This window comes from Balaenoptera ricei, chromosome 3 (assembly GCF_028023285.1).
Source record: "Balaenoptera ricei isolate mBalRic1 chromosome 3, mBalRic1.hap2, whole genome shotgun sequence".
Classification (NCBI taxonomy): Eukaryota; Metazoa; Chordata; class Mammalia; order Artiodactyla; family Balaenopteridae; genus Balaenoptera; species Balaenoptera ricei.
The window spans coordinates 27,758,011-27,780,186 of NC_082641.1; the positions used below are offsets into that span (position 1 = coordinate 27,758,011).

General features: G+C 43.2%; 1 protein-coding gene across 2 annotated transcripts in view; it reads left to right on the forward strand.

Moving 5' to 3' along the window:
• NPR3 (natriuretic peptide receptor 3) overlaps positions 1 to 18,313 on the forward strand; it is a 68,515-nt gene extending 50,202 nt beyond the window's left edge. The window contains exons 4-8 of one of the 2 annotated variants that reach the window (XM_059916181.1): positions 2,333 to 2,468; positions 7,860 to 7,954; positions 9,790 to 9,925; positions 11,461 to 11,548; positions 12,557 to 18,313. In XM_059916181.1, the coding sequence (XP_059772164.1) occupies positions 2,333 to 2,468; positions 7,860 to 7,954; positions 9,790 to 9,925; positions 11,461 to 11,548; positions 12,557 to 12,668 (567 nt within the window). In that variant the 3' untranslated portion in view covers positions 12,669 to 18,313. The remainder of the gene's footprint in view (positions 1 to 2,332; positions 2,469 to 7,859; positions 7,955 to 9,789; positions 9,926 to 11,460; positions 11,549 to 12,556) is intronic. The other variant, XM_059916182.1, reaches the window with a different exon arrangement.
• Positions 18,314 to 22,176: the final 3,863 nt, after the last annotated feature.

Consider the following 22,176-nt stretch of genomic DNA (forward strand, 5'->3'; position numbering starts at 1 on the left):
CGTGAGCGATGTCTTTAGGTTCTCAAAGTAAGGAGTGGATCGGACCAGGGCTTTTCAAAGGCATCGTATGTTTCCCATATTCCACGATTCTATGATGCTTCTCTCTGTAGCAGGGTGGTTTTTATACAATTATCAAAGGGAAGATTGATCTTTTGAAAAAATAGTTTTTATTGTGGCCTGAGGATTAAGTTACACAGCTAAAGTCCACTCATTAAAACTCATTAACTCATCAGCATGCTACTTTCTCAAGCCATGATGACTTCGTTTCCTAAGTGAAAATTTCATATTCCTCTGGAAAATTGAATTAGCATAGCACAATCAGCAGAAAATTATCTTTGACTAGTAGATTTTATTTCTACACCATTCTGCTTTGCCTAAAAAAATAATGACTCTGAGACTTAAGCTTGATGGCTAACAGTAAGAGCTAATGTCTACCATTTGCTTTCACAGTCCCAAGAACTGTTTTAGATGTTTTACATGCACTGGTTCACTTAATCCCCAGAAGACCTCTATGAGATGAGTAGATACTAAACTCCCATTTAGTCGATAAGGAAATTGAAGACTAAAGAGATCAACTAACATGTCAGGGCCAGGATTAGACTTTGGGTCTAGCAGCTAGCTGAGGGGTCTCCTGTAAACCATACTCTTCTGTCCTCTGCCTCTCCCAGAGGGTCAGTGGAATTGACTAGCTTGGGCTGCACCCATTGCAGTTGGGTGGAATTAAGGACGTGACTTTGTGGAAGAGAACTGTTTGGAATATGAAAGCATGAACAAGGAGGCTTAGTTTCCATTAAGTGTAAAGTGGGTCAGTAAGATATGTTGTAATAGTAAGTAGATCCCTTATTTTTTTGAACACTGCTATTAGGAATTAGAAGCTAAGCAGGATTCCTAGGTTTATAATTCTCTGTCTCTAGAAAATAACAACAAAGCTAACAGTGAGTGCTGACTTTTACATATTTTACGTCTATTAGTTCACTTAAACATGACAGCAACCCCTTGAGATAGGCACGAATATTTCCCTCATTTTCCAGATGGGGAAAACTGAGACCCAGAGTGGTGCAAAAACACAGCCAGGAAGTGGCAGAGCTGGGTAGCGAGCCCAGGCTCTTTAACCATTATTCTAGCCTGCCTCTCAGCACTAGGCTTTGGCAATTCTGAAATATTCACTCCTCTGATGCAAACAGGTCTTATTGTCCTTCAGGGTGGGATGAGGCCAAGAAGAACTGGACGTTGAGCCATGTCTTCTGTGAATGTTTGTGTATTTGAACCAGGTGGCTCTCTTCCTCCGGGGTCTCTTTCTAGGACTGGGGCAGGAATGCCTCTCTCAATGCCTCACCGTGGTTGTCTGTGGGATGCCCAATTCACTCTGCTGCATGGAATTCCATTCTTGATGCTTTCTTCTGAAATAAGAAGGCTGGAATTTGGGGGTACTCTTATACCTAATCTGTAAGCTACTAAGTGTTTCAAGATTGTATTTGCTCAGTTCGTGTTCAATGAACGTTACAGTGGGTTTAAATGTGGTATCAGAACTTGCCAAATGGTGCTTATAGAAGGACACAAGGCTCAGAAGGATTAAGTGACTTCTCCAATTTCACATGAAGTTGTATGTTTCTGAGCGCAAGGGCTATCTTACTTGAGCCAGGACTCAACTGAGATAAACCAAGGGCCTGTTTCCGTTCTTGTCCTTGGAGCTTGGCAGGGACTGGAGGTAAGGAGTGGTCAGATGCCCTGGAACTACTCAGAACACAAATTGGAAAGAGAAACTGAGATGAGATGTTGATGCTGGTAGAGGAGAGGACAGAAATGCTGGGCAGGCAGGGATGGCAGCGTCCATTCCTCTTTGCCCCCTTTGCGCTCTACTAGGCGTTCAGTAGTATTGAATATGAATGAATGGATCCCTACTGTTTTTTTAGCCATGCTCCACATTCAGAGCATGGAGATCACAGGGGCTGGTGAAGATGGAGAAGACCTCAGGGGGAAGGTTGGACTCTAGTTGGCTTGAGGTAGAGAGCAGACGTGGGAAGAAGGAGGGCACGTGTGCAGAGGCATCTATGGGCAAAGGCTGATGCACCTGGAATACTTAACCTGGCCCACAGGTACAATGTTCTTGACTTCTGTAATATCTTGTCTGCTCTCCAAACTCCCAAACGGGGGAAGGGTTTTCCTGACTAAGCCAGTGCCAGGAAAATTGTGGCACGAGTCTTGTTAGCTACTCTTTTGCACACCTCTGCCATCGCTTACGGGTCTCGAGTCTAACTTGGATTTGCCCACATTATTCCCGAATGTGAGTCATTTGTTATCCGGGCTCACCCAGCTGGGCTTTCCTTTCCAGGTTAACATGTTTGTTGAAGGATTCCACGATGCCATTCTCCTCTACGTCCTGGCTTTACATGAAGTACTCAGAGCTGGTTACAGTAAGAAGGATGGAGGGAAAATTATCCAGCAGACTTGGAACAGAACATTTGAAGGTGAGGTTTCAGTCTACAAGACAACAACACTCTGCAGCTGATCAAGCTGCTTCTTTCCTGGTTCTGTTTTTCTCTCTTACAACTTTGGGACCATGCCAGTGTCTTACTTTTCTCAGCAGTAGAAGAAGGATAATAAGTCAAGATCAACCCACTTCACAGGCTTGTTGTGAAAATTAAATGAGATAAAGCTTGTGAAAGTGCTTTGAAAGAGTCCCACTGAAATAGGAAGTGCCTTGTCTCCTGATTACTAGACAACTCTAGGCTTCTTAAAATTAATCACAAGCCTCATTCACAGCAAATAATCAGTTTGTGAAGGTTCTGTGATCAATTTTAAAAGGAATAATCCCAGATATACATTCCTCTGTTCAAAACTGGGAGGTTTGAGATGATAAGCAGGTCCATTTGAGCTCTCTGCTTATATTTTATTCTTTAAAATGGTGAATACTAGCTGTTGCTTAAGAACAGAGAAGTATAAGAACAACAACAACAACAAAATGGCTCGTCATCTCATCACTCAAGCAATCTCCATTGACATTTAAACATTGTACAAGAATGAGACCATTCTTGGCTGGAAAATTTGAATGCTACAAAAATGTACAAAATGAAAAGTGAAAGTTTTCCCTTCACACCCTAGTCCCCTGTCCCCAGTGTAATCACTATTAACAATTTCCTATGATTCAGCCTAAAAATATTTTATGCCTTCTGCCAGCACATATGCATTTGTATATCTTATCTAAAAAATTTACACAAAAGGGTCATACTGTGAATGCCATTCCTCATCTTAGCTTTTTCACTTGTATGTCAAGTAGAAGAATTTTCCATATGAGCGCTCATAGATTCAGCACATTTTTAAATGATGGTTCCATAGTTTTCCACTGTTTGGCTGTACAAGTATTTCTTTAGCCAGTCTCCTATTGATGGACACTTCAGTTGTTTACAGTTTTTGCTATTATGCAAAATGCTATTATGATCTTACACATCTTGATGAATTTTTGTGAGTACATCCAATAGGGAACATGCTTAGGCATGGCCTATCTGGGTCCAAAAGTATGTTGGTACCTTTTAAAGTGCATTAGGTATTGCCAAATATCTTCCAGAAAGGTCTACAAGTCCATATTCTTGCTAACAGCATGTGGAGTGCTAGTTTCCTCTCACCTCCCCATCAGTCAAAAAAAAAAAAATGAACATGAGACTCAATATGAGAATGATCCAGCTGCTGGAGCCCTGTGGATATCAACTTCATATTCACTCATTCATTCATTCATCAGATATTCTTGAGCACTTACTATGTGCCAGGCACCGGTCATGGTGCTGAGGATTCAGCAGTGAACTAAAGAAATTCCCTGCAATCAACTGAGCTTCCATGGTAGTAGGGGGAACTGGCGATAAATGAATAAATACACCACTTCAGGGGCTATAAAGTAAAGCAGGTTAGGGAGCTGGAAAGTGATGGGAGGGGTGTGGTAGGACTGCTAATTTAAATAGAGTTGTCCGGGAAGGTCTTTCTGATAAGCGGTGGTTGAGTAGAGACCTCAGAGTAGTGAAAGAAATTATGTAGATGTTTAGGAGAGAATATTCCAGAGGCAGCAGCAAACACAGAGACCCTGAGTGTATCTGGCAGGAGAGTGCTGAGGGCCCCCATAAGAGCAAGGAGGCCGGTGTGGCTGAAGCAGTATGTGAGCCACAGTGTGATGGTAGCCAGAGTCAGAGAGGTAGAGGGGCCAGATCCTGTGGGCCTAGAAGCTGCACTGAGGACCTTGGGTTTCCACCTGAGTGAGATAGAAAGCCACCAGAGGGTGTCGAGGGACAGGATCTGTCTTGAGTCTTTTTTAGACGGGGGCTTTCTGGGGGCTGAGGAAAATAAACTGTAGTATGCTGGTGGGTATCATCTGAGGACCACTGCCATACAGGTCACTGACCAGAGGTCAGGAAACCCACAACCTAGCCACTGGCTGTGACCTCAGTCCTTTGGGCTTCTTCTTTGTCACCAGTACTAAGGGGGTTGGACTATCTGATGACTGACAAAGACCCTTTCAGTTCTGCATCATGCCAACTCGTCCTTTGAGCCCTTTAATGCACTGGGGCTATGCCTATATGTATTTATCAAGACTAGATTTGGGGCACATATTTTTTTTTTTCCTTTGGGACTCCCATCCACTCCACTGCCTCGTCTTGCCCTTGGTTATTAGAAAGGGTAGGGACGGTACAGAGAGGTCAAGTTCCAGCGAGAATTGTCTGGGCAGCAGCTATGGTGACATTTGGTGCATTTCATTTCTCCTTGGTGGTTTCAGTGGATGCCACATCTTACTCCAAACTAGATTGACATCTGCTTTAACTTTGGACAGATTGTAGGACATGAACGAATAAAATAAGCCTCCAGGATTATCTTGCTCAACCTCTGACTGCTTCAGCTGAGGAGCTGGAATCAAATAGGATAAGTCAGGGGGCATATTAGGACTGAGTCAAATTTCCCAGAAGTTGTGTCCTGTGCACTGAGAAGCTGGCATGTGTGGACACGACCTTGGTAGGCCACATCCTGTTCCTAGTTACTCCTCACTACACGACATGGTCATTTGCTCTTGGTCATCTGAGGGATGTTGTTAAGGGAAGGGCAGGTGCCCACAATGGCTGGAACTCAGTTTTGTTTAGAGGGCATGGACTAAATTTTCCCATAGGCCAACCTGATGCTTCCATTCTAGGGCTGGGTCTACGCAGGCAATACGAAATGAGTCCCAAAACAATCAACTGTATAGTTCAGTCTAAACTTAGAATCTCATTTGTCCAAATGTAAAGATAATTGAAGCCAAGGTAAGTTTTGACCTTGAATTGTTTGAAGAGCCCATTTTATTTGCTAAACAATGATCAATCTGAGGGTAGTCCCCAAAAGAACTATAAAAAAATCCCCAACTGTTCTAAAATTAAAAACAATTTAAATTTTAATGGTCACTGTAAGTGACCATAAAGTTGTCAAGGGAAAAATACTCTGGACGTTATTTGACAGATTTGGATTTTATTACCGTGAAACCTATGACCAAATCTCAAGGCTTTCAATAAATGGCCTGGGAAGAAGCTGAATTTCCTCTCTGTGTGAGAGGTCAGAGTGACAAGGTAAATAGGACTGTGGCTCAAACCTTGAGCTCTGCTACAGGCCAATAGAAATGAGGGTGGAAAGTCTCATTACTTATGTACAGGAAAATTCTGCTGTCAGCCTGACGATCTCACCTTATGTACAATACGCTCAGGTGAAGTTTCACTTGCTAATTGGCCACCCTGAGGGTTCACACTCCATTTTTTGGCAGAATTGTAATAGCTTAAAGTGTAATGAGGTCTTGGATTACTAGGGCCACCTTGCCTTATAAAATACTCTGCAAAACACGTAGCAGAACACACCATCATAAACACCACTGAACAGAATGGCATATGGTTTTGGACAGCCAATATGTTTGGAGATAAATGTATATATATTTAAATGACATTAATTACTTAAAAGTTGTTTAGACTGTCAAGGATAAGCTAGCTTGAGATAGGTGTATCCTTTGTAATCAGTCTATGTTAAGAAGACAAAGAAATCAAGATGAATAGTAGCTCTATTCCATTTCCGGCAAAGTAGACCAAAGTCTGGAAAAATCAGTGGGCCTTCAAACAGCAACCCAGAGGACAGTAAACCCAAATACTTGCCCTCTCCAAACCACACTAGAGGATGGAGCTTTCCCTTGGGATCCCTTTTCCCAGACATTCATTTTACTTCCGGAGAGAACCACATCAGTAGAGGTGCCAATTAAGAATTACACTGAACTTTGCCACAGTTTAAATTGAAAGAAAACAAATACTTAGAATGTGGCTGACATATAAATTCTCTTAGTTAATGAAAATTGCAATATAGACATATTTAATATCAACTAACAGTATATACGTATTTGCTTTTCTTGATTAGCTGCTGTAAGCCACCATTGCTAACCAAAGTAAATCCAAATCCTTTGTGTGGCACTCAAGGCCCTCCATGCTCTGGCCACCCTGTTCCAGCTGTTCCAGCTTTACATCTCACCGTTCCCTTCCATACACATGGGCCACCTCCCCCAAAACCTCACCATCCCTTGGGTACCTTTCAGCTTTGTGTCTCTGTAAATACTAACAGGGCTGCCTTTCTGCCTAGAACACTCCCACACTCTGCTGGCTGCTTGTCCGAATCAGAGGCTTCACCAACATTCCTATAAAAGACCTGCTCTTTTACTGAGTCGTCCAGGAGTCTCCAGCTAGATGTGCCAGCTCCTTCTCTGAGCGCTGTGGGCATAGTCAGATGTCCTCTCCCAGATTCCAGGCATAGCGATAGAAGTAATAACAAAATAAGAAGACGACCGACTTCTCTTAAACCCATGTTGAAAGTACTTTACCTATTTTAGCTCACTTAATCTTTTCAGCAGCCTCTTGGCAGGGAGGTACTATTATGCCTCCTTTACAGTCCTGGAGACTGAGGCTCAGTGGGCTAAATCCTTGCCCAAGGTCATAGGCTAGGAAATGTGAAAGCTGGGACTCAGATGCAGGCAGTTGGATTCCAGCGCCACCAAAATAAACCCCTTGTGCAGGCTGCCTCTCTCTTGAGCAGACACTGTGTCCAGATCATCTTTGCCTTAACATTAAATTCAGCCCCTAGTTATCACTGGGTAAACAATGAATGCTTTATTGTATCTATATGAGGTGATGAATGTTAAACTCATTTCACAGTATCTGTAAGTCAAACCTTTATGCTGTACACTTGACACTCACACAATGAGATATGTCAGTTACATCTCCATTAAACTGGAAGACAAAAACAAAACCTCCCAAACAATGAATGAATGAACACAAGTGCGATAAAACTCGCTCGCCTTTGCTCTTGGCTCCCATGACCTGCGAAGCAGGCCCTTTGCTCTCCTGGGCGTCCAAGGAGCCCATAGGCAAGCACATTCACTGAGTCCTGGGCCTGGAATGGGTCTTCTTTTATAATGTTTGCCCAGTGATAACATGAACCCATGACAAGTCTAGGAACTGTACTACAACTCCACTTCTCGCTCTGCATTTTTCAAAAAAATGAATACAAAACTCTGGGATAAGCATACTGCTTTCAGGATTAGCCTTAATCTTTTTTTTTTTCTTTAACATATTCCCCAAAGAAGGTCATTTGTTTCTTTTTCTTTTCATTTTTAAATGGAGAAATGTTAAGAATTTAGGAATGCAGACACAGATGAAATTACAATGTCTTTTCAAATGCCAACAAAAATGCTCCGAGTTTGATGAGATTCCCTGTGGCATGAGTTTGTTTTAAAAAAGTCCCGTCAATTCATTTTCTTGTTTTTGTTGGCGGACAGAGGCATTTTAAGTAACCAACTGGGTTCTTTACATCTCATCCTCTAGGTATTGCCGGGCAGGTGTCCATAGATGCCAACGGAGACCGGTACGGGGATTTCTCCGTGATTGCCATGACCGACACGGAAGCGGGCACGCAGGAGGTAAGCAAACAGGACTTCTGCCACAGCCGCTCCTCTGCTTGTTGAGATTCCAAGGAATGTATTTGTCCTGGTGTCCAAATAGCTGCCGCCAAAGCAGCCTCCAAATAAAAATGAGCTGAACACAGGGCGTTTCCAAGAGGGGGCTTCCTTCTGGTTGAGGGTATCAGGGAAGACTTCAGGAAATGGTTCCACGTTTATCCTAAGTGGGGAAATCCTACCTTTCAAAAGTGGCCAAGAATCACACCTCAGTCCTAAGATGCAGGACAGCATCAACAGCTGAGAGACGTAAAGTGAAATTGTGTATTTATTTCCTCCCTAAAAATTTGAAAAAAAAATTGTTTTTGGCAGGGGGTGTGTACAAACTGGACATGCATTAGTATTGCAAAAGATGATGGAGTTTCAGGATAGCATCACGAAGAGAAAAGGGGGCCCTGGACACCAAGAGGAGTTTCTGATACTTCCTGGGGTGCAAGCTCTTTGCCTCCGCTTCCTTGGCTGTAATGAGGAAATCATAATCTCTCCCTTGCTGATCTCACATGGCGATCATGAGCACCAGATAAAATGGAACCTAGAAAAGTACTATATAAACTTTACATGATAAATCTATAAATAAAGATGATAGGAATATGCAGTGTTTCAGGTCACATAAGCTGCTCCCTCTCTGCTTCTCTGAAGGCTCTCACCCAGAGTTGACGCTCCTGTCACACTTCATGCGACCCTGCATAAAGGACTGGCTCTTTTTCTCTTAGTCCACACATACTTGGCCTTTGTGGGAGGGGCTGAGCCGGCAGGACCCGCACTTGCTGCATTTACTGCACGGTTTTTTACTCTTTGATGGTCTGGGTCTCGTGTATATTCGAGTCTCCCCCTCTATAAAAGGTGGAGAGTAACAGTCTATTATAGATAGGGCTGTGGTGAGGATTCAGGAGTGCATGTGTGTAAAGTACTTGGTATGTGCTCAGGACATGCCAGTGATTGTTAGTTTGGCGATTATCTAGAATTCTTTTCATTCTGACGTGAAATGGGCTACGAGAGCTTGCTGGGCCTCCTTCAGGAGAGAGAGGGGGAGGGAGTGTCACAGCCGCTCAGGAGCAGGGTGCCGGTGTCCAGACAAAAGGGAAACGGATCCCGAGAAGCTGGGTGCGAGGGTACTTCTAGGTCAGGGCTCAGGGAGCTGATGAAAGGGCTGTTGAACCAGAAACTGAGCGTGAACCTTGAACTGACCCATAAAAGAATACTGATTTTTTTCAGGGGCCACAGGAACTAACTGAAAAGGAGTTCAGCTTGGAAGTGGGGTATAAATAGGGTAAATTCATCAGAGAGGAGAATGTAACCCCCGAAGTCAGGATGCGGAATAATTTTGCAACCAGAGGAGGGTGAAGTGGGCAGTTCCTAAAGACCCTCTTTAATGCTTGAACTAGATGCCAAGCTCATTGAGTGGTGTGAGGCCCACTTAGCCTGGGACCCTTAAGATGGGTCCTGACCTCACTCATCCCTGAAAGGAACTGGGGCCTGACAGATGGCTGACCACGTGGGCTGCTCTGCGGCAGGTGGGAGGAGCAGCTCCCTCTCCCGCGAGCAAGGGAAAAGCCGTGCCTTCCCTGCTTATTGCTTTCTGTATAACCACCTTCCCTGCCATGCGGAGCCCGCTCTCCATAAATTACGCTCACCTTAGGAGCGCTGTTGGCGCTTGCAAATCTTGACTTACAAAGTCCTCAGAAACACACCGTTGTAGTCAGTGTGAAGGACAGGGGAGTCCACTCTGTGCCTCCTTTGGAACCGGATAACTTTGACCTTTCAGTGTGTATATGTATATATTTTTTGCCTTTATATAGGTTATTGGTGATTACTTTGGAAAAGAAGGTCGTTTTGAGATGCGGCCGAACGTCAAATACCCTTGGGGGCCTTTAAAGCTGAGAATAGATGAAACCAGGATGGTGGAGCACTCAAGCAGCTCTCCTTGCAAAGCATGTAAGTGTAGAGACTTAATTCGCTCTGTGTTTCATCATCTATGGTATCAGTATAATGCAGGGGTCATGCCCTGAAAGTGCAGATTCCTGTTTCTGATGTGGTAAAACCCATGGGAACAATTCACAAACTGGCATCTGCCTAAAGCAGAGGCTTCAGCAGAGCCTTCTTCCCTTCCATCCTTTTCCAAAATGGTAGAAGGCATCTCCCTATTTTTACATCTCTTACTATAATTTCTTAGTATTTGAGGTTTACACTTTTAGGGAAGATCAAAATATCAAATACTAAATGTCACTCACTTATTCATCTCTAGTTTCAAAGTTTGTATTTATCCTCTTACCCCTCAGAACCAGTGTTCCCTTAGGCACCTGAAAATTTACAAATTGGCAAATAAGTGTGAAATCTGTTATTTATGAGCAGCTTTGTCATAAATATAGAAGCAAGTGGAGGGTCTCATAAGGAGCTTAAAAGTAGGAAAATGGTTGGAAATCATTGCTTTAGCGAGACTCTTTGATAAGCTATTGAGGGAGGGCAAAGTGAGTATAGACCTTTCAGGGAACCTGTTCACTTTAGGCTAATGTATGTGTGCTCCTTATGTTTTGGGAACATTCTTTAAACTATGAGGTATTTGTGTATATGCAATAATTATGGGAAAGCATAAGGCAGAAATATGTTAAGAACACAGTCTCTGGAGTTATTGGGCCTGGATTTGGAATCCCACCGTTGTCACTTACTGGTTTTGTGAACCCAGGAGCGTTCCTTCCATTTCTTTAAGCCTCAGTTTTCTCGTACGTAAAATGAAAGAAATGTACCCCACTCTTAGGACTGCTTTGAGGATTAAACACGAATGCATATAAGACTGTGTCCTAAACTCTTTCTACACAAGCTAGCTATTTATCATTTTTATGTAATAACTGGGACACTACTGAACTTGATTGTTTCAAACTGTTACATTTTCACAAAGCTATATAAGACATTTTGACATGAAACTCTGGCTTTGGTGAGAGAACATCTAAAAACAGAACATTAACGCAATGAATTTTTTCACCAAATCTTCCAGCACTTGGAAGTGTCACCATCCAAGTGACACTGAAATTGAGAAGAGCCCGCTCAGTCCCATGGTCCGCATGGTTGTCTTCTCTGACTGTAAACTCAAAAGAGTGTGGCTAGATCTGAAAACTTCAGTTTCCAGTTTTCTTCAAATCCTCCTTGAACCTGCTTTATTCCCACTGTGCTCACTTTTTTTTTTTTTGTAACAGTCATTCATCTAGTATTTTCTTAAGTGCTTTTTAAGCTTTGCACTTGGTTAAAAACCCCAAAACCCAAAACCGAACCGCAACCACCACTGCCACAACAACGAAGAGGATCCCCTAGAAAATAGTTCTGAAAAAGAAAGGAAAATTGGAAAATTTGCCCCAAGTGGGAAATTGAGAAACACCTTCCAATGAATGAAAGTTTTCAATGAATGAAACGTCAGAATGAGGGATTTCTAGCTATTTCTCAAAATGAACTCAGATTATCTCTGTTTCTTTTTCAAGCAGGTGGCCTAGAAGAGTCAGCGGTGACAGGAATTGTTGTGGGAGCTTTACTAGGAGCTGGTTTGCTAATGGCCTTCTACTTTTTCAGGTTAGGACCACTTTATAAAGTTTTAAAATTCACTCCCCTTAATTGCCTTTGCCACTTGCCTTTGAACGATCCTCCTTGTGACCTGTGCCTCTCTTGCTTTTACCCAAAAAGCATGTGGTGAGAAGAACTGAGCCATTCCTTTGGTGTGACGCTGGTTTGGTGGTCAGTGGGTTAGCATACCAGGCAGTGGGTCAGGGTTTCTATTGCCTCCCCCTATGGGCACAGAGCCACTGCTGTCCTTGGCTCACAAATATTCTGACCCAATTCCTACCACCCACCACATGCATAAGTGGAGAGGGAATCTGGACAAAGGGAGAATCAACTTCCCCAGTCTCAGGCTTCCTCCAGTTTAGAAACAGGTGCTGGGCTCACCTACTCTAGAGGACATAGTGGCTCCAAGCAGTCTATGCTCTCAGGACGTCTGTGCTCAGTATTTGAGAACCCGCATGCTTAGTGACCACTGTGGTTAAGCACCGAGTCTTGTAAAGTTGTAATATTTATGTGTGTTCAAGATACCGATAGTTTTGCATCTTGAGACCAGTTCATTCCTTTGCAATCTTTGGTGGTTGAGTTTGTGGCTTATTCTTAAGTCAGTGGACCATGATTTTTTTCATTTCTGCCTGGAACTGTAACTCCGAGTGTATGTGACTCTTTGTGGGGACAATTGTATTCCTGTACGCTTCATCTGATCTTTATCTAGGGCATATCCTGGGAGCTGGGGAGAGCTTCTGTGGCAGAATAGACAAGACTTAACCCACAAGGCACACAGGAAGAAGGGGAAGGCTTGTTCTATGGCATCTGGGAAAGCAGGCCAATTTTCCTCCTTGAATAAGGGCACAATGCCTTAGGGCACACTACTTTAATCTTTGACCAGGGTTTCATATTGTGTCACTTCTCATTTATTAACCCAAACCCAGATGTCCCTTGAGGGCATTCTTTGTAAGAGAAACCATAGTATTTTGTAGCCAAGCGAGGTTTTATTACTACATTCACTTTCCCTTTACCCAGGAAGAAATACAGAATAACCATTGAGAGGCGAAACCAGCAAGAAGAAAGCAACGTTGGAAAACATCGGGAGTTACGGGAAGATTCCATCAGATCCCATTTTTCGGTGGCTTAAAAGGAAGGCTATTCTTTTGGCTTGAGATTCTTTAAGGAGATAAATGGGATGAAAGACATCAATGGAACAGAAGGGGCGCTCTTGAAAAACTCATTCTTTTAAGCAGTTAGTCATTTTGTTGTAAAATTTCTTCAGAAGCTCAGGAACTGTTATTAATCACCGTATGCCTCCCGGCCTTTCATCTCATGACAAACAAATATAAGAATATAAGGTCACTTTGTTAAATGTTCATACTGTTTCAAGGGCACATGATCAGATTTATGTTTTGAAGGTCTGATGTCTCCATATCTTGATGGCTTTTGGGGGGATTTTATGCAAGGCTATAAAATGTGTTTTTCTTAAATGAAATGTTTTATAGCTAGAATAAAATAATTTTTACAAGTAGAATATTCTTGAAAAGAATTTAACCCCAAGAAGAAGAAAACGTAATGAAAAATCTCAAGGTAGGAAATACATCATTCCTTTCTCTAGCGCTGGTGGACAGATCTGAGGTTGAAAACTGCTCTGTCCGATGTATACATTCAGGTCCTGACTTCATATCTCGAAAAAGAATCCCCCTCTGCCCCCTGTCTCCTTCAGCATCTCATAAAAGCTACTCTGGAAAGTTGTAACTATTAATAAGTTAAGAGGATTTATACAAGAAAAGCAAATCTAAGATGTTTCATTTTTTAATATAAAAAAGCCCTATTTCACACTAACACTTTATTTTTAAGTATTTTAATCTTATATTTTACTATTAGAAAATGTGTCTATTTTTTCATTTTGAAGATTAAATTTCACTTATATTTTAAAAGCATGGGTAAAGTGTACAACAAACCAATAATGATGAAAGATGCCTCTCTTTTTCTCCCTGTTTTCCTCTTCCCCGTGGCTGTAGCCCAATACGAATTGCTGCTTTAATTACAGAGATCTGGAAATGTATTCAGATTATAGACTCTACAGGAATACATCAATTTACCTGTTTTAAATGCAACTTGTTTTAGGGATAGACTCCTTCCAGTTCTGGCCAATGATGAGTATCAAGACCAAGGATGAAATTTAATAGAATTAAGTCAGGTTTTATAAAAGGGAGGCGGTCCTTTTTTCTCAAGAAGAACTTTCTAGAGTTAGAACTTGACAGTAAGCATAGAAACGACATACTTAATAAATGACATTTTACTAAAATTCACAATGATGATTTTGGTTAAAAGAGGGAATCTAAATAGCTACTATATTCCCTTTTAGTAAACTCCAGAGAGCCTCGCAGTCGTCCACTAATAACCCATGTAACAGGGGTAGGGATATGAGGAATTTGGACAGGGTTGAATAAGTATATACCAAATCTCTACTTTGTGCCTAGTTCTCTGCTCATAGGTTTAAACTCAGGTTGCTGCTTTCATGTATAATTTGTGGAGAATATAGACAGTGAGGGAAGAATGGGAAGTTGCCAGATCAGTGTACCACCTTATCATGACTTCGCAAGGGTCTTTCCTCAATAATGTTTTGAGCAGCTGGAAAATAGTTTTAAAAATTATCTTAATGTCTGGAAAAGACCATCTATAGGAGGAAAATAGGGCAGTTTAAGAAAATAGGGGAATCCCGGAATTGGAGCAATTCCTAGGTAGTGATGGAGGCTGTGGCTCACACTGGTAATGGTGGAGGTGAGGCAGGGCGAGTGAGAGCCGCGTGTCCTGGAAGTTGGCCTGAGCTTGCTTCCCTGGAGGCGTCCGCCACTCCTACTTCAGCCAGTCAAAGTGAATGGATTATTTCTGCGTGAGGCACATTTCCCCTCCATTGTTTAAGAATGGAACGCAGGGCTTCCCTGGTGGCGCAGTGGTTGAGAATCTGCCTGCCAATGCAGGGGACACGGGTTCGAGCCCTGGTCTGGGAAGATCCCACATGCCGCGGAGCAACTAGGCCCGTGAGCCACAGTTACTGAGCCTGCGCGTCTGGAGCCTGTGCTCCGTAACAAGAGAGGCCGCTATAATGAGAGGCCCGTGCACCGTGATGAAGAGTGGCCCCCACTTGCCGCAACTAGAGAAAGCCCTCGCACAGAAACGAAGACCCAACACAGCCATAAATAAATAAACAAATAAATAAAATTAAAAAAAAAAAAGAATGGAATGCAGGCAGTTGGAGAACATGATAAAAGAATGAACTCTGATCAACTCAAAGAACTATGTTGCAGTTCTCCATGCTGGGCGTGAATGAAAAAGTGCTGAATTCAAAACAGGATGGAAAAAGAAGGCAAGAGAGGCCAGCTCCAGAAATTCTGACACAGGAAGACAGTTTGGGAAGTAAAATCCAGGAAAGCGACGCATGTAACATCTCAGGACTCCTCAACGTGAAAACAGAATGGAAGAGTTGCATCCATCTTATTTTTGTGAGTTGAGAGACTATTTCTCTCTCATTTATGTTTTTCAGTGATGTTTTCCGTGTATTTTAGAGATACTCATTCTCTATTATCTTGTGTTTGTAAAAAACATTAAAAATTTGAGCCTATGTGCTTATTACAGGGAAAAAACACTCTTACCTGGCTGCAGTCTTTGGGTAGAAACATTTCTAACCTTTCTAGAATTTATATAAGGGCTGTTAACTCTAACCTTTTTAAAGCAAATATCTTTTATTTCTACTTCAGGTAGAGGAATAGTTCTAAACTTAATATTATATTCCCAGGTAAAATCTTAAAGATTTTAAGTGAGAATTTAGTCTTTTAAAAATGGTAGAGCAAATCATGAGGTTTCTGATATGTGGACGCCATTCTCTTCCAATCTTAAAGCGATTCTAGGGTTCTTAAGATTGTTTACTTACATGTCTGTTTTCTATCCTTTCTTCCTTGAAATTGTCACATGAGTTACAAAACTCTATTAAGTTTTGAAAGCTCCCTTAAGTTGGGAAACCTTTGCTAAGAGTGTAGGTGTTTGGCCCAAGGTTACCCTGGGTTAAGACTTCTGGAGATTATAACTCGGGATTGAAATTCTTAACTGCTAACATGTTTGACAACTAGTTATTCATGTGGCAACTTCGCCAGTAGCCACATATCATATGGTAAAATAAATAGGACTTTAGTTCTTAAATCGTTCTATAAATTATTATCCTGAAATCCAGGGCGTTCAGATTTCAAAAGGGATACTTTATCAGTATTTTCTTATCTGGCCAAACATAAGCTGACATTGATACAGGTCAGAATGAGTATATATTTTTGTGTGTATACTCTTGGTGTTGGAAATAAGTATAGGTTTTTATGGTCATCATCATCATCTCAGATCTTTTCTTTTCTGGACTCAGAAATAAAAGCTTTCTCTAAGTGATCACTTCTATCCAGGAAGAACTTTCTGTGTAGAGTGTGGAGCTTTCCCCAGAATGACCACAGGTTCCACAAGGAAGTCCCTGTAAGCACTACATTTCTTGGAAGAACCATCAGCTTGTCCTTTCCTGAACTGCAGACATGGTTCCACAGGCTTTAAAATGGTTCTTTACACTTCAGAAGCTATATTTAATGGAGGAAGGGGAGAAAGGTATGGAAAGTTAATGCCTCCTTTTCTCTTCTTCTTTAAATTCAGTCTTTTGCTTTGGAATGTCAGGCACTTCTCCCTATTCACATGCTCCTGGTATCATTCACTTATTCAAGGCACCTGTGCCCTTCGCTCCCCTAATTGACCACTTTCCTTCTGGTTGCCGCTGATTTGGGGAGTGTGAGATTTGTTGTTGACCGTGAAAGTAAGGCCATTGTATAGACCTTATACAGACAGAGACAGGAATTCAGAGTAGGTCCAGTGGGTTTACCACCTTCTTGTGAGCGAGCATAAAGTAGCTGTTTGTGGAAGTCTCTTAGGAGACCAAATAGAATATTATGCCACTGGTATTAAGGGAGTGTTTATGAACTGAAAGGAAGACATACCTGTGTTTCTTGGGACACAAAGCATTCAGATCCTGAGTGGATGCAGTCATAAAGCCAAACAACAACCAAAATCAGGTCCCTCGGTCTACATTTCATGGGTTTTGTTTAGTTATGCCGTGTGGTTCAGTGCTTCATAAGGAAGCTGAAGATGAGCTGAGTTTCTTCTTCAGTAGAAAAAATGGAAACTAATAACATGGCTTATGTTTTGGGGGGCAGTGCGGAAGCACAGAGAATGAGATGGTGCTGTTCAGAGGAATCTGTTTCTTTTTCAGTGATCTTTAGAACTATAGAATGACCTAGAATTTAGTTCCTCTTCAGTGAGAAGCTTGGGACACACCCAGCAAGAAGACTCAGGATCAAGCTCTTCCGAAAGAAACAGAAGAGGGTAGTGTTGCCAGCTGCCAGCATCTTTGCCACCCTTCCCCCCACCCCCCATCCACTGCCCACCATGGCTCCAAAGATGCATCAGCATCGTGCCGACACAGGTAGCAGCTTGCGAGTAGAGCCTCCATGCTTCCTCAGGGGGGAAGAAGACAACGTGCTGGCTGTAAGAATGTAGCTGGCTTTTGATCAGAACCTTCACCTAACTTGACCACATGCTCCCAGGGCAGTTCAAGCCTCTGATGTGCATATACTCCAACAAACCTGGCTTCGGTTTGCAGCATGTAGAGCTTGCAGGTGTGCCCCCATAGCTAGACTCCAGGATTAAATCGACTTTCAAAAGGTGCTGGATTGGAGTTTGTTCAAATTTCTCATTAACCACTAATGTTAATTCATACCAAAGGCAAAGCAATTCTAAACCAGCTGATGCTGTTAATGTGCATATTCTAAGCCACTTCAAGCACAGTGAAAGGGTTTCAGTGGGAGCTGAGTCTCAGAAGTAAAAATCCGTATGTTACAATAGCTCTTTGATGTATCAGGTGTGGGATGATTCCTAGGGGACATATTTGAACAAGCAGAATTAAGAGTTAGCAAAAGTGCTGCATTGCTTTGATTCACATGTTTAAAGACCTAAATTTCTACGTGCAAGGAATAAAGGGCCCATTCACCAGGGTAAGTCACAACATAGACTACCAAAGTGTTTTCTATTTGCTAGGAGAACAAAGCTGTCATAGCATGTAATAATTGCACAGAGAAGGTTGAGAAAGAGGAAAATTTGGATTTTGAGACAGGATGTCCTATTTATTATTCAATGCCAAGATCTTAAAATGTTCAGTGTGGTGTGTCTTACAAGACAGCAATGAGGTGACCGTAACAGCCTGGAGATGCTGTGAGTTTGCACATCTTTCTGCTGGGTCCTGGGAATCTGAGCTTTGTTCCCTGTGCATGGTGCATAATTGAATCCAAGAGGACACAGAACAGACACGTGGGGGATTACTTCTGCAGCCCTTGTCTTCTGGGCCATATTATTCACTGATAATTTACATATAGGACTACCGAACAATACACACCTACCATGAGTCTGGTAGAAAAGTAAAAGTAAAAGCTGACAACTAAATACAGTTTATTATTCTAATGTAAGTAGAACTATCTGCATATAATGTGATTTAATTTATTGTTGTTTTGTGTAGAAAATGAGAATTAATGACTATGGATATAACCCCTGTTTTGTATAATATATTTTATTTCTGGTGCAAATTGGTCATTTAAGATATCTTCATTTGGTGTTTGGATATAAATGTGTATGTGTTCTTGTAAATGTTTCTGTTAAGCAAGAATGCCACATGCTCACAGTATAACAATGTGTTCTCATTAAAAAAATACATCCCACAGAAACCTTTTCCTGTTTTTAATTCAACCAACATACACTGCACATATCCATATTCTCCGAGGACTTTCTGTTCTCCTAGGACCAGTTTAAGTAAAAGATTAATTAGCAGATGTGATGAATTGTGCTGTCTGAATGGTACCCATGAAAGGACTCAAGAATTTCTTCCCAGGAAAGGGAAATTTGCAGAAATAAGAAAAGAATATATTATTAAAATGAGGAGTAAACCTTGAATTGGCAGGTAAGGGGAGAAATCTTTGTGAATGATATCTTGAGTCTCTACAGCTTGAGGACACCATGTAGCTACACGTTGGCCTCATATTATTATGTCCCTTGCCCACTCTGAAGAGGTCCTAAGTCAGTTTTGTCATTCTAAAGAGCTCCTCAGTTTCTAGGGTACTAAACAAGTCAATAGCCTGGAGCATCTACAGGTGCCTCTGGCTTGTAAAAAGCTGCTTCACTCTCTGGGAAGTTAGTCATGATTTACTTTAAGCCCAAGAAACACATACCAATCCTTAGGGTTGGATCAAGGTGCCCCGGGCCCTGCTGCTGCTGCTGCCACCGCCAGTGAGGTCCCCTGGCAATACCACCAATGACACATTGGGTACTGGAGTTTGAGAAGATTCTGCATCAGGATGCTGACTCTAGGGTTGCAGGTTGGAGTGGGGCCAGAATGTGGGCAGTCCTGGCAGGAATGAAGGGCGGGGCCAGGAAACCTCCAGGAAACACAGGTGTCTCAGTCTACTTGGGCTGCTGTAACAAAATACCACAGGCTCGGGCTTATACAACAGAAATCTATTTCTCACAGTTCTGGAAAGTTTGGTTCCTGGTGAGGGCTTTCCTCCTGGCTTGTAAATGGCTGCCTTCTTCCTGCATCTTCACATGGCCTGTCCTGTGTGTGTGTGTGTGTGTGTGTGTGTGTGTGTGTGTATGTGTGTGTGTGTGTGTGTGGAGAGAGAGAGGGAGGGAGAGAGAGAGAAGGAGGAGGGAGGCTCTTTGGTGTCTCTTCTTATAAGGACACTAATCCTATGATGGGGCCCCATCTTTATGACCTCATTTAACCTTAATTGCTTCCTTGGAGGCAAATACAGCCACACTGGGGTTTGGACTTCAACATATGAATTTTAAGGGGGACACAAATATTCAGTCCATAGCACAGAGTATTATCACTACTTTCCTACATCACTTTGGGGACCATGGCCTCCCTGAATCTTTCCATTCCACATCCTACCCATTTTGAATTTCTTCATGAACACCCAACACCCCACAATAGGCCAAAGATGCCTCATGACTGTGACTAGCGGGGGGTATGTCCCTGGAAGAACCCTTGGGAGCTCCAAATACCATTGATTTAGGGCCTCACCCTAACCCTAAATCATGGGCATGAGGTTGACTTAAATAGCATCTACTATTGGGAGAGGTGCCAATGGCTGCGGGTCTTTAAAAAAATAGCAATTTAATAAACCATCTATCATCACCGAACTAGAACCAAGAAAAATAATTCCTTTTGCGGGCTTTGTGCATCCCTGACTGTCATAGCTGCCAAAGCCCTATCATTCCCATTTCATAGACGATGACACAGTGGAGCCAGACTCCTGGGGTTTATATCCTGGCTCTGATCCTTGCGGCTGTGTAACCTGTGTGACAATGGGGATAATCATAGTGCCGAGTTCATCAGGCTGCCGGGAGGACTTCAAACTTGCCACACAGTGAAGCATTCAATAGAACGATTACCACACTCTCCTGTTTCCTTGGATAAGGAGACAAAACTCTCAGTTGGCCATTTTTGAGCCTTTTCAAGACAATTTGGCTTGATGACACCTAGTCCTGCCTTCTTAGAGGATGAAATGAGAGACTATGAAGAGAAAGAGGTCCCTTGTCTGTACACTGTCTCCCCCACCTGCCAAAAGGTCCAGACAAGGGCCAGGAGGGGACAGTGATGGCCACATTGCCTCCGAAGCTCTCAGAGGGCGTGAGCAGTTTCATTCAAATCTGTTTTCTCCTCAGCTGGACCAGCGTGTCACACCTGCCACACACATCCTGATTTCCGCCGCTGGCTGAGAGGACCTTAAGGACCTCTCCCTGGACCTCATCCCCCCTGGGCAACGACGCTAGCAGCTGTGATCAGTCAGAGCAGCACATTCTCCCCTGCAACATGTGGGACTCTCGTGTGCCCTAAAGAGCATCTTTCCCACCCGGGGCTGCCCTCACCCCAGGCCTCCCCTGAGAATGCTGGGATTTTGTCCCAAATGCAACAGCGGCACCTCATAAGTGTGTTAGTGGATGGGGGGGATTTTCCAGTGTAGACAAAAGGGGGTTCTTATTCCACGGCCACTCCAGTGGGCCAAGAGAGACCAGGCATTATGCAGCCTGCTGGAAAGTGACCTCATCAAAGCCATGAAATCCCTGGTGCTTGTGGGGCTTCTCCCCACGGGACCTAGCGGCCCCAGAGACCAGACGAAGACAGAGCGTTCTTCTGGAAAGCCTGCCACAGTGCAGAGGGTCGGGTGAGGCAGGTCTGGGAGGCTGCATTCCAGGCTGTGGCCCCTCCTCCACATCCCTTCTCGCAGGGGCCAGTGCTGGGCACCCTCTGGCGGGGGTGGACCAGCTCCATAAAATGCTTGAGAAGCACCAGCTGTGCGTGAGGGCTGTGCTCCCCCAGCAGTGGCCGTCTTGGGTGCCGTCTAAGGTATTTTATGCTTTCAGGCAAAAATCCAGCAAGAGGCCCTATCTAAATAGAACTTGCCACCTGGTATCTTAGTCGTATACCCTTGAGGACTATTCTCAGCATTTTATTCGGAAGGAAAATGAAGAATGAGAAGGAGCGTGTGCCCACCTCAATCCAATCCCAGTGGCTGTTTATGGAGAGCTCCCTACATGCCAAGACTGCGCCAGCACCTAAACTGTGCTCGTTTATTTCACCAGACATGGTTATCCATACGTCACCCCTACGGAGCAGGACTATGGTCATCCTCCTCACTTTAGAGGTGTGTCAACTGAGGCACAGAGAGGCTAAGTAACTTGCCCAAGGCCTCCCAGCTACTAGGCGGCAGGGCTGGGGTTTGAAGGCAGACTGGTGGCTCTAGCAACCACGCCAAACTGCTGAATCCCGTGGCTCGTGGTCAGTTCAGTCTCTATCAGTAGACCTCACACCCTTTTCACTTTCCACATCCAATCAGATTCTCATCCATCTCTCCCTCTCCATTTTTACTGCCACTAAACAAGGCCTTTATCACCTCACCCCAAATTAGCAGGGAGCAGCCTCCTAACTCTTATTTCTAAGCTCTCCTCTTTTAACTCATTTGTCTCAGCACTGCCATGTCAGTCTCCCTAAAATACTGCTGTGATAATGCTTCTCTCTTGTTCAGTAACCTATAATGACTCCCAATCCTCAGAGGTCAGCTTCCATATTCGGTTCCTGGTGTCACAGCCCTACCCCCTCAGTCTTCCTTTATTGCCTTATTATTCACTATTCCTTGTTCAGTCAAATTATGCTGAAATTGACTTACTCAAATTGATTTACTTGTCATCCACTAAACATTCCCTGCACTTTCCTGCCAGCAACGTTTTATTCCCAATGTTCCTCCCACCTGGAAAACCCTTTGCTTTCTAATCAGGTCCATCCATCCTTTATCTGCAGTTCACATCCCAACTCCTCTGTAAGCTTCCTCATCCACCCTCGCCTCGGATGAGCGCTGCTCTATTTTGTGGCACTTATTGTCGCAGGGGTTATGAATGGGTGGTCTGCAGATGTGTTTTGTTTGGTCAGCCAGTGTTTAGAAAGGAAAAAAAAACAAAAGGAATTTGAATGTTTTAGGATGGGGCAAATGCTCTCCAGTTTGCCAGATCCCTACACTCTT